Genomic DNA, 26,594 nt, shown 5'->3' on the forward strand with positions numbered 1-26,594 from the left:
GTCTCTTTCAGAAAAATAACCAAGGAGTGGTTTGCAGTATGCAAGTAGCATCAGACTTATCTGACACCTCAGATATTAAACAGCTTTCTCACCAGTCTGAAGCTGCTTATATAAGTCTTTATCCCAGGACTTTTTTGTCTGGGAGATTTATAGCTTGCTCCATCTCTCCTACTCAATAAAGAAAGGGAAATACGCATGGAAATTACAATTTTTAAACCGAACCAGAGAAAGTGAATGGCAATTTATGGCCTCTTAGTCCGTTATTGACCTGTAAGGAAAATGTATCTATAATCATGCTTCATCCATACCTGGCTCACTGTCTTACTACGATATTGTGCCCATGTTACATCAAGACAGTACTCAAGGAAGTCCCATTACTTGCTACAGTTTATCTTATTAAACTTATTTTAAGGATACTACTGCCTTTTAACAGCACTGAATGCTCCTACATATTTTTCACAGTTGTAGCTCTATTTTCTTAAAGCACTGAGTGGGAATAGTAACAAAAGAACCTTTAGGTCACTACTTTTCCTTTTTAGTTAATACATTTTTACCTGCTGACATAGCTATTAAGTACTTGTCAAGAACTTGAACACTGATAAATCTGCAAAAACAAACAACAAAATACAGTCTTTAAAAGCACGTTTGACAATCATGAAAATCATGTAAAAGTAAACGCAAAAGTTCCTGGAAAGGGCAGGGGTGGCAGGAGCATAGCATACAGCACAAGCATTTTTCTACATAGAAATAGTCACATGCAGGTGGAAAGAAGAAGCATCACCTTGGTCAGCAAGTGAGAAGGCTTTCCTGCAATGTTTCGGAGAAGGAGGGAGGTTTCCCTGTCCAAATAGGAGTGCTTGTGCAGAAAGAAAGAGAAAGAACATAAGTCAAAAGAAGTCAGTAATTTTATAGTGTATTGACTATAGAAGATAAGCAGAGTTTAAGGAAAAAACACCTTGCATCCTCAGTTTATTTCCCTCCCATAAAATATGTGAATATTCCCAAATACTGCAAGCCTAACACTCTAGTATAACAGCAGTTGTGCTAATAGAGGACATAAGTTTAACCTTCCCCTGTACAAAAGGTCACACAATAGAATTAAGAGGTTGCTTACCTGCTACCGGTTTCTTTTCTGCAAGAGACAACTTATTTTTAAAGACATTTACAACTATTACAGAAAACATCCACTTATTAACACTTAAAATCCCATCTAGTGTTCTAAAACTGAACATTCTGCTTCTTCTGTACAAACGAATCCACTAAATGACCATGGAGGCAAGGAACTGGTTTCACGTTTTCTGTACTGGCTGCTGCTTCCATAATTAACGAAAAAAAGATGTTACTATAATAATAGTAATCTAAACCTGGCTTACAATTAAGCTTTGTTTTTGTAAAAACAAAACAAAACACACTTATGTTTCTCTCGCCTTGCAGCTTCCAAGAAGTTGGGAGCAAATCCCCAAATTTCTCTCAGAAGAGAAATTAGCAGAAAATATTTAGTCTGTTCAAAAAGCAGGAGCAAAACTAGCAGCAACCCATAAGGATGATTCTCAAATAGTAAAAATCGATTAACAACAGAGTTGGAGCAATCTAGAGCATCTGCTACAGAGGAACAACAGAACTGTCATCCCACAGCAGTCTGCAGAACTGCCTAGTCACAAGTCTGCTAAGGAAATTAGAGCAATACTATAGCACTAAACAAGAACACTGAATGTGCCTCATGTACCACCACTATACTGCAAATTTCACCCCTTGTGACTGCATCTGTCCCAGCTGTTATTTCTGTTGATTAGTGTTACCCTATATAGAACAAGGCACAATGAACAGGCAGACTACCATATTATTTTTTCAGTAATTAAAAGCCAAATGCTGCATAGCATCACTGTCTTCTTCAGAGCCACAACAGGCAATAGTCTCCTGAAAAAGTTGGAGAAACTATGTCTATAACTTCATGCAAGGCAATATCAAATAGTTTGGTGCATGAAGTCCCTGCAAGGGGATTTTACTTGATATGAGTGCCACGTTCTGCGATAAGTGTCTCTAGCACCCTTTAAAGGTTACAGCTCAGAAGAGACTCTACACAGCATCTCAAGTAAAACCTAGGCTCCAACCGGTACTTAGCCACTAGCATAGACTCAGTATATGATGCAAACTGAACGAAGATTTTTCTGCCTGCAAATTAGTTACCACGCGTTTCTACATCAAATGTTTCAGAAGCACAGCACTGCTGCCTAGTGACAAAATTTTCACACCTCACACACACAGAGCTTTGTGATGTAGGACCTGCAATGATTAAAAGACCTTGCACATTGATTACAGTAATTTAGAACTCTCAAAATAGGCTTCCTAATACACAATCATATCATTTCAACTTCAGTGTTTAAGAAACACTGTATTTAAAGAACAACTCATTTACTCGGCCTGAGGAGACACTAATGTTAATGGTAGACAGATACAGTTTTGCTTAACTTGAAGGCAGACCTATCCTCTTTTTTCCCCCCTTCTCTTTAAAATGATTTCTGCTACATGTATTTTCACTCTGAATAGTATTCCTTCCTACACAGAAGTTGTAACTTCATACATACTCTAGGATTGTCTCATTACAACACACTATTACAGAACTTCCAGAATGTTACCACAGACCTTCCAGAATAAATTGGTTGGCTCAATCTAAACCTCAAAAATATAGATTAAAAAAAAAAACAAGGACAAGTTCAAGGAATTATTTTAAAGAGCTTCTGGATACACTTTGTCAGACATTGTGGATTCCAATAAAGATACATCACTTTCTTGGTGAATGGAGTTCTGAGGGCAAATAAATAAATAAATACAATGTACATTCATAGCCTCTTTAATAGGGGTTAGCCTAAGGAATCTCTCTTTAAAGGAAATACTATTCCCTAGAGAATATTTCTCTGAAAGAGAAGCTTAAGGGAGATTATTTAACCCTCTTCCTATCATTGCTTATTTTAGATGCTGCCATCTTGCATTGCAGTACAGTGGGACATTTCTCTGCTAAGGAGCTTTTATTCTATGCTAACACTATTTGCCAGACTTACAGCAACACATGAAAACTGATAACCAGAAGAAAGTTACTTTGGAAATTAAGAAAAATAGCATTTCATGAGAACAGGTATTGGCCAGTAAAATATCATCACAGCATTACTTCTCAAAATACCTATATGAATTTGAGTTGGAGAGCCACGTCTAGAAGCAGGAAAGCAACAGTTCTTTGCCATATGTCTCTTGACTGTGGCTCCTTACTACTGTGCAAAACATCCTGCAGTACTGCAGATACCCAAAAGTTAGAATGAGCAGAAGTAGTAAAGCAACAAGAAAGCCCGAGTTCTCAAGAATTATAGCTCAGCTAAACAATTATGTGCACCTAACTACAAATATGCATAAACCCAGAGAGAAAAAATCAGTTCATGAAGTAACTGGACACAAATTATTTTTAAAATTGCCTTTGTTTGAAGGCATAAATCTAGCATTCATTATCTTCAGGCCTAAATACTACAAGTTTATGAACCAGGTGTTGAATATTGCATTTCATTTTTGAAAAAACTCCACACAAAACTTCCCCTAAAAGATAAGCAGTTGCTTAAACCAGAAAGTTTTCCAATGCTGAAGTACTTTTTATCCTCATCAGGGACTCTAGAAGCATGAATTAAGTGTGTTCACATGTAACTTTTTGCCTCTGCTTGTAAGTATTTCTGCGTTAAACAAGGGAAAAAACACATTATTTTAATCAATTTAGCATAGGTTTCTCCCTATTCCACTCTCACATCTTACCTGAAAGCCAAGTTCCTTCTAAATACATGTAGTTTTACTTTCCACATCGGTGAAACTATTGCCACTAAGCCTGTTAGTGGCAAAAAGCAGAAAGAACTACAAAAAGGTGTTTGCTAGAACAGATGCACCACCAGGAAATGAATGTACTTTTCAGATTTTCAGAATGTAATTACTTGAGCCATATAAGTAATGTTCTACATGGCCAAAGCTCACGATTTTTTCCCCAGTTATCCTTTTGATCCCTTTTTTTGAAAAGTTCAGTTGGTTATTTTAATTCTTGAGGTTCTGAGGTCTCATAATGAAAGACAGTTTCAACAACAACAAAAAAATCCTTAACACTAAATTTAGCGTATTAGAATTATTTCCTGCAGGGAGTAACTAATGGGTGGATTTTAAGAAATAAAGACATTTTTAGAAACTGTGATAAACTGAGCTGTCCAGTTAGCTTCTGAAGGATGCAAGCTATACAGCCCATCTTGCAACTGCAGCAGGCCATCACTTTGTAAGTAATGTGCTATATATATTTACTCAATTCATTTCTTCAATTCTTCTTGCAGATTTCTGCAAAAAGTTGACAAGCACATTTGCATCAAACACTGATCCATCTTTTTATTACACATCTGATCATCATTCAGTTCAGACAAATCTACAAAAAGTCCACCTCATTTACGAGCCAGAGTTGTATCTAATTCCTCTAACTTTACAGTAGGAGCTCAGAATACATGTACATAGGGATTGATGACAGTAAAATACCCTATGAAAGGTACTAAGTGTGTTTTTTACACTGTCACTTTTAAAAATAAGTGAACAAAAACTGTCAGGTCATCTTTTTCTTGCAATTCCCACCCAATCTTCCATGGTATCTTATCTTACTGTTCTAATGCTTTAAGTATGTTAAATAGAAAAACTCTTTCCTGGTTAAACATTACCTGTAGGTTCAGACATCATTCACTCAAGGCCTATACAAAAGAATAACTTACCACAGTACATAGAAAGCAGACAAGTTCTGAGTGTCTTTTTAAGTATCTTGCCACATTTCTTGCAAATCTAACAATTTAATATTAAATCATAACATGTAGTTAAACCAGCTGGTGGCACTCTTGTGCCATTATTTTGGAGTTAATTAATGACAGCTGAGAATCTTGAAAAACCTTTTTAAAAAGCCTATGTCTGTTCACAATAAAACTGTGGGAAATGCAGTAAGCAGTCTCTGATAGAAAACTATATGCTTTCAAAGGTTTCTTGAAAAGTTAATTACTATAACTTTTGACTACAACAGTATGTTGAATTCTTTAGTATATTCTAATTGTTTAAGCTGATGTCTTTTTTCAAAAGAGAACAAGAATTATGTTTTTATTTTTATATATATATATTTTAAACTTCGTCACAAAGGGGCCAAAGAGAGAAAAGAAGAACCAAAATTTTCCTTTGCGCATCCCTCGAGATTATGTTTTCACGTATAACATATAAGAACATAAAAAATAAAATGATGAACATCTGATTTGAAAGATTACATCTTCTGCCTTCCTTTGCAGCAGACCGTCAAAAGCAATTATGCTTCAAAAGTAATAAAAATTGTTACATGTATTAAGTGTATTTCAAGTAGGCTTCCACAATTAATAACTAGAAAACAGATAATTATCAACTTAAGACTGAGAAGCATAATTTTAATGATTTATATGTTTACCTTATTGCGCTGTTGGGATACCAATGGATTCAAATTGAAATCACACGAGTGACGTGAGTTTTCAGGCAAACGCATTCAACTACTGACAAACAGAAGCCATATATACATGTGATAGTAACTTACAGGAATCAGTTCAGCCTCCTCTTCTGTAAAATTAATGGGATGCTTGGACTGATTGATGAAATGTCCCATAAAAACAGAGTAAATATGCAGGAAAACACAGAGGAAAGGATGAAAAAGGGAAAGGAAAGAGGACAGAGAGGAAATAAATAGTTTATTCTCAATCAGAAGGAAGAAAAAAGCATAATAATGACAATTAATGGAAGCAAAAGAAACAAAACAACATTAAAAAGTTTCAGCGTCCCTTATCCCAATTTTGTATGTATAAATGATCGATGACTTAAAGACAATAAGAGATTCAGGTTTTCTGCTCCTATTGGAAGGGAAAGAGAATGTGATTATGTTCTCAACCACAATGAGAGCAGAACAGTCACTAACTTAAGTACTGAAGTAAAACATCTGTAGGCATACTCAGCAAAAAACAAACTCAGGTAGCATTCTCTTTGCACAGTCAATTGTTCACTAAGTCAACAACTGAGAGTTCAGTTCTCTAAATACTACCAAAAAAAAAAAACAACGAAACTGTCACTTCATACAAGTTCATATAATTTCCACATAAGTTCCTTCATACAAGTAACAAAAATACACTTTGGTGACAATTACTAAGTATAACAAGTAAAAAGAGGATGCAGATTAATCTTACTTTCAGCTGGACATACTATACTAGAACTGAGCACTCTCATATTGCAAATTATTTTAAAATGAAATCCAGTGAAAGTATTTCTCTATTTCCCTAATCGTTGATAAGAGAAGAAAGGAGAATAAAACAAATGCATGTCTCAGGACAAAATATTCAGTCATGACACAGACATGCTTTTAAGTGCGCAGTATCAAAAACTGAACATTTTGAACATTCTGCAGTACCAAAAATTGAACTACTAAAAAGCAGTGCCTAAAGATTTCCATTCAGTGTGCCATCCAATCCTTGCTCCTCTTCCTCAAAGGTACTAAAGTATTTATTTTCAGGCATATTAATTTTGGTAACTGAGTTACACAGGTTTTGACAGATGAAAAATGCAAAAGGGGTTATAGTTTATTCTTATCAAGACCTCAGAAAAGGAATACACCTATGCCACTTAGAAACTGAAGTGGCACCGTTAGATAACAGCTGCCTGATACTTCCATATACAAGACGTATTTTCAGTTGCTTATAAAAAAAGTTTCCGAACTATAACCACTAAGAAATTTATAACAAATTTGTTATAGAATTATTACTAGTCATTTATTCAACATAAAGGTAGTTTTAAGGCTTTAATACCTCTGTATGCCTGACCACCTAACAGTTTATTGACAGGAGCAGCCTCACATACTGTCTCTTCTCTGCTGGTCCATTGGAAGTTAACCAAATTTGCCCGAGCAGGAGCTTTAAGAATTAAAACTGTAGTCCACAAAGCCTCATTGAAGTCCAGACCACCACAACTAAAAACCTCAAGGCTGCATCTTCTCACACAGCACTGCCCAGCCTTTCAAATGGGCTGCAAACAACTATCCTTGAACAAAAGACTGGTCAAGTTCAAGAATGTTTGGGCCCATGGGAGGAGAACACAGCAGCTTTCTTACAACTGCAATGCCTGGCTGCTGCACAGCATATTGGAGCCAGACACTGGAAGTGAGAATCCAGAGCTATTACTCTGTGCTCCCAAGAGACCATCCCTCCTGGAACTTGTGCAACTCTGTTTCACTGCAAGCAATTGGAATTTCCTAACTCCAAGCATTCAGTTCTGCAACTTAAGAAAAACACCACACAACTATCAGGACTCACAAAATCCAATTTACAGCAAGTATTCATTAACTGCTATGGACCCTTATAACTTCATTCCAGTTTTGGCTGTTACAGTCCAAGCCTATTGAAACTTGATGCAGTTTAAGAAACAGGTCTGTGGACATTCCAAATTAAGGAACTGCTGCACCATGTGCATGAGATGCACTATTTGTTAGTCCGCATGCCTCCCAGGTCAAGAGAAAGAGTAGACAGGTTGTGATAGTTCTATGTTGAACACAAGTTGCTTGGGACACAGAAATTTAAGGCAAAATTGCCACAGGAAAGAGTCAATCCTAATCCCAAGTCACGTGTTCACAGATCTCTCTTGCATGGACAACAGGGAGGATTATTTTGCAGGAAGACCAGAAAATTATTGGAATCACTAGGCAGCTGCACAAACACCAGAGCCAACACAAGGTGGGGCAAGACTGCTCAAATCAGCAGAAAAGACTTAAATTAGCATAAAACCAAACACAAAAATCACAAATAAAATTTGTCTGCAGGGATGAGGTTTCAAGCAGTGGAGTTTTCCCAAAAGAAAACGCAAAGCAGGAAAAAAGTAAAGCTGACTATTATTTCATGGAAAATAGTTGTCTGACCTGTCCAAAAAGAGATGCGTTAGTTAAGTTGGAAGACTAAAAGGAAAAAGAACAAAAAAACCAACAACAGGCCTGTAGATATCAAATCAAGAACTCCATCACTAGAAGAGAATGGGTATGCACAACTGTGGAGTTAAAGTCACAGATACACCTTTTCAGTTAGGAGTAGATAGGACATATGGACAACCTTTATTCTTTAAAACAAACAAAAAAAAACAAACACTGATACTGCTGGCCTAAAATCTACAACTTTTAAGAACATGAGGTTAAGCAAAATATCCAAAATAAGCAAATGTAACCAAGGTTAAGAGTAAGTTTTGTTAACTATAACTGAAGATTTGTCTTTCTATTGACAGGCAACTATTATTATGCTATTACAGCCTAACTGCTAACCAGGATGCGCAAAACTGACAAAACCAGAAGGCCAGTTCTCAGTTGTTTGATCATAACGTGAAGTCTTATTTTGTGGATTCAAATTCCTTTAAAAACCTGTCAAACCCTAGCTTTCATCTTATATTATAACAGTATATGCAATTGAAGTAAACTGCATAAATTCATTTCTCCTCTTAGATGTTGATGTCCCTTAATGGGCTGCTTTGTTCTCAATTTTTGTCATCTGTTCCAAATTTTCTAAAGACATCCTATCTCTTTTTGAAACATATAATGAGACGAGAGAAAAGGGAAAGAATTTATCTGGGTTTCAAGTAGACTGGTATATCTACAAGGAAATTCAGTTTTAAAAGCTCCACTAATTAATTGCAACTTGTACAGTGATACCTTCACTGTGAACTGCAACTGAAGTGTACAACTCCCCCCAGTACTTTTGATAAAATTTGGTGAAATCATAATGCAAGCATTCTCATTTTCTTTGCAGATTCCATAAGCATGTGAAAAAATTAGGTGCTAGTTTTGCAGATGTGGAGATAAGCATATTAACAATCATTGTGTTCTAGCATAACATAGGAAGAAAACTGTTTTACTAGCATGCATAAACTTCACAATGAATAACTAAGCGTATTTAATTACCAGAACACAAAATATTGCTTACATTTCATAAACTCATAAGTTTATCTCAGACGATATTTTGAAAGCCTCAAAAGAACTGGCAGATGAAGAGATGCTTTACATGTACTTCAACATTTGAAAACTGGACTGCTCACACTTCTTACGCCAAGAAAAAAAAAATGGAAGCCAAAGTAACGCTTCAATGATAGATACACAATTTTCCTTTACTGTTGACTTATTAAAAAACAATTGGTGATTTTATAAATGTAAAAAAAAAAAAAAGAAGAGAGAGATGGTCTAATTCGTGTTTCAAATCAAGTCTTTCCATTGACTATTTTCAGCTCAGAAAAAAGATAACTGTAAACACTCCAGAATACACCTTTTGTGTACAGAATTAACAACATAACTGGCAGATTTTTTGTCTTTAAAAAAAGAAAGAGACAAAACAACAAAACCAAACAAAATGCCAAAACAAACATCTACCCTTCCTTGTTTGTTGTGTATCAGTGACTATTCTCAGAGAGGCAAGTATCTTTAGTGTCTGCTAACCACACAAAACACGGAACATAAGGACGACCACTCAAACTTCAGGCTCCCAAATACAAGAGCCAATAATACCCTATTACTCCAAGAACTAAAACAGACCACAACTGTTCTTTAAATCAGCTACAAATTATACGTGAGGTTCAGCAATCCAACTCTATTTTAAGACACTGTCGCCTACCAAAGACTGTGTTGCGGACTTCCTTCTCTGCATACAAGAACAGTTATAATTACATTTTCATGCAATGTAACATTTAGTAATCACACACAAAAGATGACCTACGATACTCTGCTATGGTTAGGAAAAGTTTCTGTACTCCTTCACTCAACAATCATTATCTTAGTGGCAACTAATATAAACTATATAAGAATAAAGGCAAAATTGTTGTAGAACTATTTTTTTTTTTTTCCTTGCACCCATTTTTAATTTTCCACTTTGTCCCACAGGAGTTTCTGGCCAATGCAGATCTATCTATGTATGCTCAGCTTGCATCACAACCATTACTAACTGTCAGGCCCCCAAAGCTCCCTTCATTTCCCAAAAGAAACATTACAGTTTACTCTACAGTTCCTTCTTCTCTGCCAAGTGAAGCAAAAAATCCGTAGTTTTAATGAACTAGTAATCCCTCATCACAATTTTCAGTTCTCCTACATAATGTATAAAGCTACAATGAATTTAAGTAAAAAAAAAAAATCAAGAAAAGTATTTTTAAGATTACTACCCACTAAATTATGGATTATCTTTGCAAGTCAAGACCTCTCAGCTGCGTAAACTGGGTTACATACAAAAAGAACTCCATCGTGTTGGGAGGGGAGTGGGGGGACAGCGTACTGTGCCAGACCAGATGGCAGACTTCAAACTTATCTTCAACCTCTTCGCTGAGCATATGCAGGACAGTAACAATGACTGTCCATGAATAGGCCCTTTCACCATCAGGCATAACTAGCTACACAAGCATGATCAGCACAGTTCTCTATTCTCTCCCTGCTACTTTCTCCTCCTTTTGCTCTAGCACAACTTGCTGAACACAAACAATTTCTGGATGGCAGAAACAAGGAAACAGTCTGGGTGGGTAAAGGGGACGAGTTAGTCATATGGTCATCACTTCCCTTCCTTTACTCACACTATTACATCACTCGTTCAGCTGTACATTCAAGCAATATCTGACAAGAAGAAACTAAGATTTAAAGTGTATGCCTCTTGTTACACAATTAAAAACACAGAATGCATTAAGAAAGGGAGAAAATTAAACAAATCATTAAGACAAATAAAATAATGATTTTAGGCAAGTCAGAGAATTTCAGCCAACTCTTCTGAAAACAGCACAGAGACGAATTCAAGAAAGATTGTCCTGGCAAACAGCACCACTAAGAGTAACTATCTGTCATGATACTCAAGCATCTTACCCACCAGTAAGTTTCTACAGTGCAGACTTGCAAGGAGGAAGAGGAGGAACTCACTGAAATGCCTGCCCAGTTGCCCACGCAAGACGATTTGAATAATACATTACTACTAGAGAGTGTATTCCTACTGTCCCTTTCAGTCTCCAGCTCTTGGCTACATATTTCCCGGCTGCGCACATCAGAACCCCTGAGCCCATACAATTCACCCAACTAACACAGAATGAGCCCCAGAATAAAACTAGGAAATTCTGGTCTAAGTACCAGTAAGCACCAAAGGTGGGGCAAAGGAGATGAAATCATGTAGGACTGTGGGTGGGGAAGGGAGACAGGAAGGGGAAGGCATACCCTTCCATCATGGGGGGGGGGGGGCTATGAATTGCAGCCTCTTTCCATTAAATCTGTCTCTAGTGTTAGTCAAAGCATACCAGGCTACACATACCTTCAGTGTGCCAACTGCATGGCTGTTGTTTTACAGCATTTCCCTACATTTCCAGGTAAGGGGGCTCAAACACACTGCAGAATTACTTTCTAAGGTAGAATACTGAAGTTATTAACTGCTAAACTTAATTTCCCTTTTCAGGCAAGCATTTCCTCCTATTGGAACAGCCTTCCATCTTACTTAATGTTATTTTCTTCCTCTAGTGATTCCAATAAAACTAAGTTGCAGAAGAAAAGATGACTTCTTTAAGTCCCTATAATGCCTGGAGAGGACAGAGGATCACTCAAAAGGGCAGAGCTGCCAAATCACTGACCTCTTTGATAACAGCCATAGCAGAAAAGAAAAAAAATTAAAGGTCAGCTCAAGTACAGACAGCCACCAGGAAGACAGGCAAAAAGAAAAGGGCTAACTTAAAACACTACATGGGAAAAACAAATTCAAAACACATCTGTTGAGGTCATGAAGTAATAGCCTCTCCCAGTTTCTAAATTTAAAAAGACGTCTTTGCTGTTTTTTTCCCCCCACTACATTGGCAGTAGGTCTTCTCCAAATACTACTCTCTCAGGCATAGTGACGTCCTCCACTAGAAACAGAACCACTGAGACAACTGCCTGGGTGGGAGGGCAGAATTCAGCCCTACCAGGGAGAGGTGTTTTGGTTCAGAACCCAGACATGAAGGTGAATAGAACCCTTCACAATAGCTTTTCATGCACTAAATGAAATAGGAAAAGCCTCCTTTTTTGAGCCCAGCGATTCTACCAAGGAATCCTTGTATTTCTGCCCATTTTTAAGATGAATTTGATTGAGCCACCACCATCTCTGTCAAAACTCCAGACCAATTTGATTTTGCCCTTTTACCAGTATTGAGAAAAAAAAAACAACAACTCACAGTAAGACGTCCCATCAAGTAACAGATTTAATATTGAGTAGTTAAATATCATTCCTGTAAACCTGGGTAGAATTTCTCAGAGATGAACACTTTCCCCAGGCTACTAAAATTAAAAAGACCAGACAGTAAAACAAAGCAGCACTATTAATGACTGCGAAGGTTTCTGCTCTCAAGAAAAAAAGAGCAGAATTTGGCTCTCAAGTTACCCACACTTTTTGATTACCTCCTTTAAAGGAGTCAGTCTTATCAATTTATCTGGGCAAGGAAACAATAGCCACATTCTTATGAGAATCAATCACTGGGTTTACAAAGCCAGCTCTCAAATGCCTGTGCGAAATGCTTTGGGGGGCAGTTCTTAGCCTCACAGTCAATGGTTAATTGCTCAGAAAGCAACTGTAACACTTGCAGCAATGTGGATTAGCCTCTTGTGAAGACAAAGCAACTTCTTGACTTCTTCCTGTTGGCTCAACAACACCAAGACACTTAAGTGAAGCTGGTGGTGTGTTGATTACCCATGCCGTGCAAAGAACTGAAAAATGTGAGACTACAAGGGTAATCTAAACTGATGCCTCAGCATATCACTCCTAAAGTAAGAGACTGAGATCTGGAGTGATACCTGCAAAATCAACTGCCACATCTTGCGTTTTTAAGAAGTGAGTAAGTTTCAAATTTTCCTTATGCCATGCAAATTGCAGAAGAGAGTAATTAAAGTAAAAAATAATTGCTGCCTGAGGAGAGATAAAAATGCATTGTTGTAGAATATTAAGCATTAAAAAAGACATCCACATGACTAATAGTCACGGACCAAGAAGAAAAGTAAGTTTTATCACAGAAAGCGACTGAAAAACAAACAGCAATATAAAACCAATAACAGTCATGGATTGGGCTCCAGCTCTTACAGCAATAACGCATAGGTTTGCATTTTAACTTTCTAAAGAAAGGTATCCTTTTCTCTATGTACTGTTGTTTTGCTTCACTCAATACAAATCTCCAATTAAAAAAAAATTGATCACCAGCTTTTAAGAAAAAAATACCTAGGCTGTAAGTGTAAATCACTTATTTCTCACTATTTCAAATAAAGATTTGAATTTAAAAACACGACCTTGATGTGTTGATCATTAAACTGACATTCACTCTTTAGATCAGATGAACTTTTGCTACAGATGGGTAGAGGCACACTTTCAGCACAGCTCACTCAAATTAGTGTTAATTATTGACTAGAATAAACTCAGCTTGTTCCAGTTTTCTCTTTGGTGGAGAGAAAACTGAAAGAGAACATTCACATTAGTACAGCTGACTTCTGAATAACAGGTCAGGTTTCTGTTTCAGAGTATTCCTCCTAGATAGCTTCTAGTTTACTTCTTGTGTAAGTTCTTAAATTCTGTGGTACATTTTTCTTATTTCCTCACACAACTCACCAGCACTTTCAGTGTTCCTCAAACTTTTTTTTTTTTTTTAACTGAAAAATTTGCTCTCATTATTAACCAATACAGGGGCACCAAAATCTCAAAAGAACACCTGCTATTCCTGTATCACAGAGCAATTTTTTCTGCATTGGGCATTGCTTTGAAGTGTTCTCTCAGCCATATATTAAATAAGAGTATTAAGAAGTGGCACACTGCTGGTATAGTTTCAGATACTGGAAGCTGGAAGTTCATGGTCTGAACTTTTGGGTAGACCTGTGCGGTGTCAAGAGTTGGACTTGATGATCCTTAAAGGTCCCTTCCAACTCAGGATATTCTATGATTCTATGATTCTATGATTCTAAGCGCCTATCTGGAACATACGCAGTAACTTAAGTGTACTGTAACAGGCACATAGACTTCTTGTTCAACTTGTCATTCCTTTTTTCCAAACTGTAAACTCCTCATATTTAAATTAAAAACAGTATGTAAGATTTGCTCAGAAGAAAAACATCATATATTGAACATTAAAATCCCTGAGTAGCTTTGGAAGAGGAAGAGATTGGAAGTCTTAACCCCCACTCTCCCCCCCAAATTCTTTAATAAGATTCCTTGCAGACAGATAAAACAAAGAAGTAGCCACACTACATGTAGCCCATACAAAAAGCAATCCTGATCTCTAATCGACCCCATTGTAACTGAACATGTTTAACATGGAGTATCACCATAAGAGGAAATAAAAGGAAAACTACTGAAGAAAACAAAAAATGATTGAATTAATGACACTACCTCAGTGATTGGTTGCCCTTGTGATGTCAAGTCCAATTCCTGAGGCCTTGTCACCTTATCGATATCCAAGGAGTCCATGCTGGAAGCTGCAGAAGTAACGCTGGAACGGGAGGAGTTACTGATTGAGCGCACCTCAGCATCACTCACTGTGCCAGCAGATGCTGTCCTCCTGTGCTGAGCAGTAACTACTGGTTTGGTGTCTTCTTCAACTGACTGCTGGGCTGCCTCATCCATGCTCAAAGAGGCTTTCTCTAACTGTGCAGTGATGTCATCCAAAGAAACGTTGGCATGTGATGGTTTAGTCACCTTACCAGATGAAGAGGATAATCCTTTCATACTGCTGTGCTTAGTAGAGGGTCGGCTAGCAGGTGGTTTCTGAGCTTTGGGTTCTGTGGCAAGGCGTTTCACTGCAGTATTATTTGCTGAATGAGACCCAATGCTGCTGAGCTCCTGCTCTATGGAACAGAGATCAGCCATGAGGGCATCTAGATCCACAGTCTCCCCCTGATTCAGGGCTTCTGCAATTGAGAAGAGTTTTTAGTATGCACAGGTTTGTTACATGTTTGTTTGGAGTAAGAGGGCAGAGTAAATTATTTTCATTCCCCATCTATGCTGCAAAATCTCTCCTCACTGCTAAACACAAATTTATTTGCACTAACACTCTTGAGTGGTCTAAGAGCAATTAAATGACCGTTTAGGTTAAATACATTTACTGATAAGCGAAACCTGTGAATTATTAGATTACATCTGAAAGGCCCAAACTGCTGTCACACGAACAGAATCTAAAAATGTACTTGTATATACCATGCTCTAGCTTTTTTAAATAAGTGTACTTTGCTAAGCACATCTGACATTGCTTTAAAAAAAAATGCAAAATCCTATATGAATAATCAAACTTTTAAATTAAAGCTTCCCATGTTACAACCACAGGAAGTTATTTTAAGACAAGGAAAAGAGCACTTTTAGTTTAATGTGTAAACATTCTGTAGCTATATTCCTGCATTCTGTCCCATGAAGCAAGATGCTCTTTCTTTCTGTTTAACATATACATGTTAATTCTTTCATGAGACCAGATCCCAGAACAAGTATTTCTTTAGAAACGCTAGACTACAATTCTTAGATATTAGGTGCTGTAAAAGTTACAGTTTGGGGATATTTCAAATTCTATGCCGTAAGAAAGCAAGGCCTTTAAAGCAAACGTTTTCATTTCAGCTACAAGTGTATTTGAATGCTCTATTAAACTATTTTATGATGACCTTATTTATGGCTGAAATAGTTATTTCCCTAAAATATTATTTGAAAGAGTTAAATAGTTCAACAAACCATTTAGATTGTACATGGAGAAACGATATGAGAAGTTGGCAAGATTAGTTTCCTGATGGAGAGGTGATCTCTTCACTGGTGCCACAGGTTTGTCTGTATCCAAACTCTGAAAAGGACAAGAAAAAGAGCAGAATTAACTTTGACAATGAAATGTTCAAAATTAAATTGATTTTCTTTAAGATCACATTTTCAAAATCTTCTGACACATCAAAAACTTTTTTTTTCAGGCTTTAGATTGAAACTGTCACTGTATAACAGAGGTTTAGTCAGTCAATGAAAAGATACTCAACAAGTTCTGTTGTTATAGAATTACATGAAAGCATAATCCAAATGCATTTTTCAGTGTTTACATACCAGCTCATTTTGAAACACAGCTGACTCACCTATAACAACAACCCTGCAGAGAATTCAACAGAGATCTAAACAAGTTCAAACTTTGGCACCCTAAGAAACTTGGCATCATTTGTGGAGAATTCTGTTTTATTAAAAGGGATTTTAGTATCTTTATATTAAGATATATATTATATCTTTAATATATTTTTAATATTAAAAAAATTTTTTTTGATTATTAAATTCAGACATTTCTATCAGTAAGTCTTTCCCGTGAAAAATGATGAACTGTGAAGGCAACTTCAAGCTAAACGTATGACATTTTTTTTAAAAAACTACTACTGGGAAAAAAAGACAAGACCTCTTTCCACCTGATATATCTAATTGTTATATTATCAAGGCTGATACGAACATAGAACTTTACAATAAACACCAGCATTTTTGTATATAACAAACAATAGGGCAACATGATCCAGCTGGTGACCAAAGAAGTACGTAATGCCCCAGAAGTGAGAAGTGTTATGTGGGGAATTATCTCCTACTGTTGCTTGACAGAGCAGCAGAGTGTGTGAATTAAAGCAAAATTTATATTAATAAAGCTTTCCTGAAGACATGTTTGTCCGAAAGAAAAAAGCATCTTCTAGCTCCAAAAGAATTAAGTTTCTCACCTGTGTTTTTTATTTCCATTTCCCACATCTTTACCCACACCTTTGTTAAAATAAAATGCACTAATCTTTTTGTTTGAGCATTTATCTTTGCTGAACCCCTTTCCTTCTCACCTCAGGTTGGCTTGAACTTCAAAAAATAATTTTATCAGGAAGTCAATCATCACTTAATGAGCAGAAGCCAGTAGTGCTGCACTGTTTTCCATCATGTGGAAAAAACACCTGTAGTACCTCTGATGGAGCTTACATATGGCCCCACACAGAATGGTTGAAATGTATCAATTAGAACCCTAGAGGCAGCAATGAAACTTGAGATAAAGGAAGCAAGTTAGGGCTCATTCCTTCCAACTAAACCCACAGACTGACTCAAAACACCTCCTGAAAAGCAAATAAATTCTGGTTAAAAGCATTCTTAAATTCAGTAAAACACATTTTAGATAATTATGTTAGAGCACGTCCTTGGAAATAATTGGGATATGCCCTTACTAATTATGAGAGCACATTCTCCATTATGCATTATGATATTAAAATACCAGTTCAGACCACTGCTGAAAACTGAAACAGCACTAAAAGATTAGTTCTGAAAAATGAGAAGCAAGGTAAGACTTCATTTATCCTGCACCATATAGCAGGATAATCTTACATCAACTGCTAACGCACTCTGTGACAGACACTGTTCACATGTGCTGCAAATTTTGTGGCTGTTTTATAGTGCTTTTATTAAGCAAAGGGCTAAAACAAGCAAAGTGAATTGAAATGATCTTAAGACATCTCAACAATTACCCATCTTTTGAAAAACATTGCCATCTGGAAAGGAATCTGGGTCTTACTTTCAATCCCTCCTAACACACACTTAGGAAATCTAAAAAGGAAGTTAAAGTTCAAGGAACTAGGGGACAAAAAGCTTTTTCGCCCATTGCTCTCAGAGTGCAGCTGATAAATAGCAACAAATGATGAAACTATACCAGAATGTACTTTGGAGCTCATGACCTGGAATCGTGCCCCTTTACTGGGACTTCAGCTGCATCAAGATACAACCACTTTCCAAACAAACTAACTGAGACACAACTGACTGTATTCATTTGTTTATACAAAACCATATGAGGTCATTAAAAGTTTGGGGGGAAATGTCACTTCTAAGTAGTAGCAAAAGGCAGAATTGCAACTGTAGGGCTATGTTGCATACTGTGTTGCATGGTGATACCGATGTGCGAAACAAATGCGTGTCCTTCCCTTAATTACCTGTTAGTATGTTTTAAGCATTTTAAATGGATCAGCACACAAACCTAGAAAATCTATGTTAATAGTAAAGCTGAAAGTCCAAAGTAAAGCACACTTATATTTCTAGGCTGCTCATAGCTGCTAAAACGGAGCAAAGAACTAAAAGTCTAAAACCAATTACCCATTGTGCTTATCTGTGATGATCCTCATTTGAGATAATTTACAGAGCCCATGCCTTCAAAAGGGCTCTCATTTACCATTAAAAATCCTTTGCAGGGAATTAAAGACAAAAAGAAATATGATATACAGATTTCTTTCACACCATCTTCCATTCATCTGAAGGGGAAGATTCTTTACTGACCTGTACACACTGGTTCAGAAAAAAATAAAATACGTTCCCCTGTTTTAAAAGTGTTACCTACATACAGAACTTGCAGGCAGAGCCTTTAAACAGATGATAGCAGACATGAGTATGAATGTGAAGCACTGCTGTATGATTTTCCTTCAGTCTCTGCAAAACACGATTCCTCCTTTTTCCCCACACTTAGAGCAAACAAGTGATCAAAAAAGCCCCTTCTTCTGTTGCTTATTGAAACTAAGGGTATCACACCTTTGCTTAAGTCTAAGTGACAAAGAAAATGATGAAATATACTATTCAGGAGGACAGCTCACGTGACTGAAAAAAGAAAAAAAAGCATAGCAGTTGGTCACAGAAATAGATAATCACCTCAGGAGTATGGCATCTCATTCTAAATGCAAGGTGTTTGTTGTTTTTTTTTTTTTCCCCTCTCCTAACAGCCCTAGAAAGAACAAAATGCAAAGAGAAGACGCATCAGCTGCCTATCTGATAGCTGCCTTCTGACAGAAGAGTACTCTGGATGTATCACATTATCTTCGCGTATCACCGGTGACACCATTCACAGTTTTTCTTATTGCTGTTCAGGTACAACAAATAAATTCAATGCTGCTGTGGCTGGACAATGTCTAACTACACATTTGGAGATAAAGCCCAGCTTTAGTCAGCTAAAGGCAGTGTTTCTCTACATACATGTACATGACAAATAACTGATTCCATAGCTTTCAGAAGGGATCACACCCTTTGGGAAATGTTGAACTACCAGATTGTGAAAAATTAATTTAAGAACATTGAGATAGGGAAAATAACCTAACTTAGGAATCTTTACAGTGTACTAAGTTGGTCACATGCTGCAGCGTGTCTTGCTTCAAGTGGTAGTGCCAAATAACTGAGGAAGAAAGGCATCTTTTGCCCTTGCACAATAAAACTGGGGATGCAGGCTCAGCCCTAACAAAATGCCATAGCTGAAAAAGCCTTAATTGCTATTCATCTGAAATGTTCGATAGGATCTTTGTCAAAGCTAAAGTAATTAGTATCCAATGAAAAACATGTAATACTTCTAAAGAATTATTATGTGAGATGACTGAAACCTTCCTAACCTGTGTGAGTTTGTCTAGTTCTCCCAGCCAGGCCCCAAACATCTTGTCCAGATCCTGATCTTCCTTATCACTATCTTCTTCCGCACCATGGTCAAGCTCTTCATCTGATAATTGCTCCATCTGGAAAAAACAAAAACATTGATTTTTCAGGAGTCTAGTAGTTTACACCAGTTTTCTTTCCATAAGCTTCATAAAAATCACACATTCAGTAAGTTTATTACAATGCTTACACCTAAAGACTAAGTATGAAAGCTGCAATGGCTAATTGCAAAGCCAGGCTTACAGCCCAGTTTTGTCTGAATCATGCAGGAAAAGATGAAGAACAAAGTCCACAATACTTAATACACCATCAGAAGTTACTTCATGCTAGCCTTGAATATGCACTCATTGCCAGCTATTGTTGGCAAAGTTAACTGACTTGACGTTAAAAAATCCATCTCTGTACAAGGAATTCAGCTGACCACAGTTGAGCAACACCATTCAACGCACAGGAAGTGCAGTCTCACTACATTACAAATAGCTGACTCCACACATCTGTAAACAGAAATGCTTAAACAAGCCACAGAGAATGCCAGCAATGAGGCAGTTTAAATTCTGGACGCTCTCCAAATCATTTCAGTGATACTGCACAGTTTTCACCTGACAAAGAAATCCCTCCCTGCACACAAAGGAACACCATTACATCTAGGTGACCCTCCTTCAGTTGAGAGTCTGAGTGACCAAGATAAAGACATAACATTCTCCAAATGTTACCTGTTATGAATTCAAAAGAAGTTAATTTTTTTTTTTTTAAACAAGTCTCACTTCCCCAAACATGTCCTCCAAGCCCCTACTATAGCACTAAGACTCAACGTGCCTTCTTGGGTATACCCATGCTGTAAAACCCAGGATTTGTTCAGAAGGAAAATTTACAGAGATTTAAACATATCTTGGGGAAAATGACGTAGGTAGCAATTTGGGAGTGATTGGGCACTACAAAAGAGTAAATGCTAATGCTACAGAACATCATCAAGAGCTACACAAACAAATCATGGTGTGCAGTAGAGCTTGATTTGGTCAACCCATGGATTACATAGCAATTTACTACACAGCTTTCAAAAGCATTCGTTTACATTTTTTAGATTTGAAAACAAACTTTGTAAATGTTACTCTTCAGGAAGAACCTTGGTTTGAAAAACTTCACAGTGCTGCAGAGTTGATCTGATGAGAGAGATTACTAAAAGTGATAAAGGTGGTCTCAGAAAAACTGTTCAATCAGTTTTAGGCTATTTATGACAATAGATCGTGCAAAAAAAGACCTTTATGATCTAAAACAGCCTTTATTTCTATTCTTACATTGCTTACATTTCACTTTATATTGATAAAATAACCAGGCAACAGGAGATTTCAGAAGTGATCTACCATTCTGAGGTCAGCAGAAGCCAGTAACTCCCACAGATGCAAGATACTGCCATCCAGTTGCTCTAGGCAAAGCAGCCTCTGCCTCCTACTGAGGCTTTGCTTTTGCGGGAGAACAGAATGCAGATGCTTATCTTAAAGGGGCAATAATATTAAAGCTGACATGGCATACTGCAGCATAGATGCAAAACAGATTAAATTCACCTTCTAAATCTCATTTCGTCCAACACCTGCTCTGAGACCTTTAAGTACTTCTGAGACTCCAGGGAACACAAGAAAGCTCCTCTAAACATCTACAAGCAACACTGAACCTCCCCCCCCCCCCCCCCCCCCCCCCCCCCACAAAAAAAAAAAACAAAACCAACAATATGCTCATGTAATAGAGCAGCAGCTTTTCACCAAGACTACACCAGATTTTATGTTTCTTAAGGCAGGCATACCTACTATTTCTCCCCCATTCCCCAAAATTCCGCATCTTTTCCGTGATGTCACCCCAAAAACAAAAAAGTAGAGACAGCAGGGCAACAGCAACTCTTGTTCTACCTAACCTTCCACAGATCAAACAGAAGCTGGATTCCATTTTCATGCTCCTTCAAAAGCTTTGCCTTATTAGTTCTTAGGTTTTTATGTGGACCAGAAACATCATAAATTCAAGCCAAAACACATTATACCTAAGGTGACATGGCAAACAAACTACAGTAACTGTTCTCATTTGAGAACATAGCATTTCTCACCGTCTAGATATGCCTGATGTTTAGAGCTTTCATTTGAAGGCTAAGGGAAGCTATTAAACGTGTGCCTTAGGAAACATGACTATAAACGGGTGAATCAAACGGAAACTGTGATATAAAACAGAGCGAGCTCTATTTACAGAGATTCTACATGGCTAACCTTTCCCTCTTTCAGCTGTTTTCACCCCTTACTTTACAGTTCGATTAGACTATTTCTGCAGCGCATTCATTCTACGGCACTGTTCATAACTAATCTGTTCAGTAAGAGAGAAGTTCTTTCTTATTACTAAATTTTTCTGAAGATCTGAGCTGTGGAAAGAAACCAGCATTCTCAATTTCCCATAAATTGTTGCTTTAGCTTTTTTAACTTGGCAGCAGAGACACTGCTTCAGTTCCAGTTACTCTGAAGACAGAATTAGCAGCCTAAAGAAAACTTTTACAAGTAAAGTACTGTGTCAGCAAGCCTGGCACTAAACCCAGTACTATTTGCCAGCTCCTTGTAGTCCCCACCCAAGCTTTCTAACGTCAGCTGCATTTCCTATAAGCCTGTCAATGTTTGCTTGCAAAAGGCACACAGAGGATAGTGTCTCACTTAAGAAACAGCTAATATTAACTTGCTAGCTCTGTAAAATGAATCTCTTAGCACAAGCCCTGCTACTGGACTAAAATCAATGAATTAAGACAGTAACAAAATGTTCAGCTAACAGTTTATGAACTTGCATCAACAGAAATCAAAATAGTAACAACTCAAAAAGAGTGCATGTTACCATTTAAAAGTGACTTTTTTTTTTTCCTTTTTACAGAAGTTTTCTCACTGCAGTTGAACACAGCATACACCATACTTCAGCAAATTAGGACCTAACTCAGCAGGACAAAGCAAGCAAGTCAGAGAAAACAATGAAGACTCACTGCCAATTTGTCATATGTACAGCAAGGCTGTGACCTGTCCTCCCATGTAATACACACCAAGTTAAATGTCTTCCAGGAGCATGACCACAATCCTAGTTGTATCCCATGTATGGCATAACAAGGCTCTCTACTGAGGTTTTGTTGCTCAAAGCTGCTGGCCATTCCCCCCCTGAACATTGTCAGTGACTAAATCTTATATTCAAACACCTACATAACTACAGACACTGGAAGTTTTAAAAAACCTCAATTTAACTCTGGCACTTGATGTCAATGACAATCCAACTCAATTCTACTTTTAAAGTGATATAGCATTGACAACTTACCAAATAAGACTCTTTAAAGATCTGAATATTGCTCCTCAGTAAATGCCTGCCAAGCAATGATTAAAGAAAGATTCCTTTTCTAAAGGTTTATGTTAATTCTCATCTTAACCATTTTCCTATTTGTATCTTATCAAGATTCATCTCAACAAGTTACAGTAAATATGATTCTTATTTTTTTATTTCTTTTCAGTGTTAATGCTCTGGCCACCTCTTTTGCTTTTCTCCCAAAACACACAGAATAGGGCTGGCATGAATAACTGATACACTAATAAGATGATGGATGTTAAGCTGTAAATACTGGCCAGACCAGATGACCTTGGAGGGCTTTTCCAACCTAAATGATTCTGTGATCGTGTTTTAGGTGCCCTCTACATGAACATTTTTCATAGCAGCACTTTGCCTCTCATTTTTTCCAGAAAATAAACAATAACATATAAAAACAACCTATGAAAATAATTTGATTTTGGCCTTTTTCTCCTTTTTTTCTCGCCATGTAAGGACTTTACTTCTTAGCATCTGTCATTCTGGGACACCCAAATAAAGGTCCAACATGGTGTAGTCTTCTCTATGCAAGTAAGACCACACTTCTGTGCAGGAAGCCTATGTACCATCTCTTACCTACTGTGGTCTATATCAGACGGTTTTAACTGTTTAAAATGTTTTTTTAATAGGCAGACCCATAACCTGCTGTATGTCTGCTAGTTTTCTAACTGTTCATTAGGTTTGTTCACCTTTAAATGCATGTAGCCTAGTATTCTAGAATTATTTTATGAAAAAGTAACGAGGCTTTCATTAGAAATCAACCGTTAGAATATTTAATCATAATCTACTATTTTAATTACACAGACAAAAACTGTATCCATCATTAGGAAAAAAAGGAAACATTTACTCTTTCAAGCTGGTTCTTATGCAATCTGTTGAATCTTTTAGTATGCTAGGATGAGCATGAGATGATTTACTATCATGAAAATATAAGGAAAGATGAAAAGCCCAAGATTTTTCAAATCTACCTTTCTGACATTTTCAAAAAGGGACAGCACAGCAGAATTCTGAAGCTAACAAATCTTAGTCATCAGAAAGCAACAGCTGATCTTTGGGACAGCAGGAAGTTGTAATTCAAAGTGTTTCTAGCGTCTTTCACTGAGATCCCATTCTGCTGACTTGGGCTTTGAGATGCTAGTTCCTACCTTCAATCAATCCAGTTCAAGGCAATAGGAAGTTTCATTATAATGATATTTCCTTATAGTAAGGACATGCAGCACTGAAATAAAACTTTGTAAAAAACACATACTATGGGATTTGTCTGTTCCACACTTTGTTAACGATAGAAAGATTTTCAAAGAAACAACAGAATTCTGACTCGGAGCGGAGATACCCATGTACTTAAAGGGTCAAGAATGTGCTTATTCACTATAATTTCAGAAGTACTGGAATACGCATTTTGAGCTAATGATGCTTAAGTATTTTCAAAGACAACTGACAGCATAAAACCCTAGAAGTAAAACAAACCATCTCTTTCAGGCAACTGGTGTTTTCACCCACACCCAACCTTATTATTTAAACAACCTTGTACAAGCTCATGCCTGTTACTCAACTAAGGATTTGCTTCTTCAAAACAATTATGGAATTTTTTAGAACTCTACTCTAGGGTAGAGTGAACAGTACAATAATGCTCAAAACACCATCTGAACAAGTAACTGAACTTCTGCATTTAAAAAACCCAGCCTCATGAACCTAAAGGAACTATGTAGCACACTCAAGATGTTTTTAGAAATCAGAGCTCTGCTTCCATTTGTGATCGTGCCAGCAGCCGTTTCTGTTCAAGAAGTTGGACATGACAACGCACTACTGTAATGCACCAAACAAGTGCATAAGCATGGCATGCTAGAATCTTACTCCTGTTTGTATGCATGTTTTTACCTGTAGTATTCATTCATCTGACTGCTTGAGAGAATATAAAAACTGTGCAGTTAATAAAATTCGGGCTTAGGGGTTACTTATAGAGGAGAACAAAACTGAAATGTATTTGCAAAACAACAAAGCACACATATATATTTCTACCCATTTCCTTTAAGTTCTGGTAAACAATGAAAGCTACCTTGAGCACAAATCATTTAATTCATATAATGAATCTGCCCACATGACAAAGATCAAACAAATCTGCCACGCCTTTCAATAAAAAAAATTAAATAATATAAAAATTTTATACTAGAACTGACAATATATTTCTCCTTTGAATTCAGTACAACACCACACCAAGCCAGCAATACACTGGAGATAATTTGTTTCACTATTTCCATGTTTCCTCTTAATAAATACAAAATATAATGAAATCTATTACTCTGGAAGGGAAAGGGAGAGAAGATCTGGAAGGGGATTAGAAGCAATAGGAAATTCTTTGCATATCAGTGTCCTACAATCCAGTTTACATTAAGAGTAATTTAGGTGAAGATCTGTACATGAGCAATTGTTTGCTTTCAGCTTCAAATAACATAGGTACAGGCTGAGTACATCCCAAGGCTCCTATAGGACACATTCCAACACCTTTCGAATTCAAACACTGAGACAAAATCTGTCAGCCAAAAACTCAAATTCAAAACATCCCAAATAAAAGTCTTGCACTAAGTGAAAGCCCCCTTTAATAAACTAATACACTATGAGTAAACTTTATTATTATTATTATTATTATTTATTTTTTTTTAACTGTGCTTCTGGCAAATTTTCCAGACTTGTACTCAATACAACATGCTGAAAACGCACAGGATGTCTGACAAAGGAAAGATCTTCAACCACTTCAGTAAAAGCAAAAAGACCATTTATAACCAAAAACTTTATATGCTTCTGAAATTGCCCAGGGAGTAATTTCAATAGTTAAAATTCTGTATTTATGCATTACACAAACATAGCATCTGTTGCCACATTTTAAAAATTATGCATCTGTGCACTCCTTTGTCCCAGTTAAACAAGCAAATTATTTATGCAATGCAGCTTTAAATTGGAAAAGTAAGAGTCTATGCCTTGCATACAAGAAGAGGCTCACATAATCAGAAGTACTGTGGGGGACATATTGAGGTCTTTGACAGCAATCTTTACCTGCCTCAATATAAGATCCAAGAAACAGTAGCATTAAATCACACCTCAATGGTAAGATTTATAAAACATTTGTAGCTACTAACGTCTCAATACTTGGTCACTGGATTATTAAGCAATGTGACAACCTTTGACCCAAGTCTGCTATCTGTTTCCTGCTCATCTTTCTGCAGAAATCCAGCAAAGATGAAAACCAGGCATCCTCACTCTAAGGCCTTATTCTCAGCTTTAGCTGTGATGTGCAAAAACAGACCGCCTGCAATCTTCCCTACTTCAACCACTTATCTATGAAACATGCAAGAATGTCTCTTTGAAACCATGGAAAAGAAATCTTTATGTCTAAAAACATACATTTTGAATTGCAGACAGGTCAGAGTTTCAATAAAAGATCAATTAAAAGCTGCTGAAAGTACAATTAGTCAGCCAAATGCATACAGCATGATTTCTAACACTACTCCTAAAATTAAGCACATGCCTGTACAGGAACTTGCCTTTGCCCCCAGCTGTTTGTGTTTAAACCCTATCAAACAACTATGTTTTCTCTAAGTCTTTACAAATATTTTTCTTTATTTCCAAACTATCAGTTGGGAATATTTCCCAATTATGGAACTATTTCAAAACTATCAGTTTGGAATATAAATATTTGTAGCGACATAACACAACTTACATTAGTTTTAGAAACTCTTAATAAAACAATTATCTGAATAAGCAACTGGA

The 26,594-nt window shown here is 36.9% G+C and overlaps 1 protein-coding gene across 6 annotated transcripts in view; it reads right to left on the bottom strand.

Annotated features, from left to right (window-relative positions):
* The window catches only part of RAPH1 (Ras association (RalGDS/AF-6) and pleckstrin homology domains 1), an 86,672-nt gene that overhangs the window by 34,767 nt on the left and 25,311 nt on the right, over nt 1–26,594 (bottom strand). For 4 of the 6 annotated variants that reach the window (XM_068685880.1, XM_068685881.1, XM_068685882.1 and 1 more), the window contains 5 exons: nt 19,427–19,546; nt 15,756–15,861; nt 14,433–14,950; nt 5,603–5,650; nt 782–856 (listed from right to left, as the gene is read on the bottom strand). In XM_068685880.1, coding sequence (XP_068541981.1) covers nt 782–856; nt 5,603–5,650; nt 14,433–14,950; nt 15,756–15,861; nt 19,427–19,546 — 867 coding nt within the window. The remainder of the gene's footprint in view (nt 1–781; nt 857–5,602; nt 5,651–14,432; nt 14,951–15,755; nt 15,862–19,426; nt 19,547–26,594) is intronic. The other 2 variants (XM_068685883.1, XM_068685884.1) reach the window with 2 other exon arrangements.

The sequence above is a fragment of the Anas acuta genome, chromosome 6 (genome assembly GCF_963932015.1).
Source record: "Anas acuta chromosome 6, bAnaAcu1.1, whole genome shotgun sequence".
NCBI lineage: Eukaryota > Metazoa > Chordata > Aves > Anseriformes > Anatidae > Anas > Anas acuta.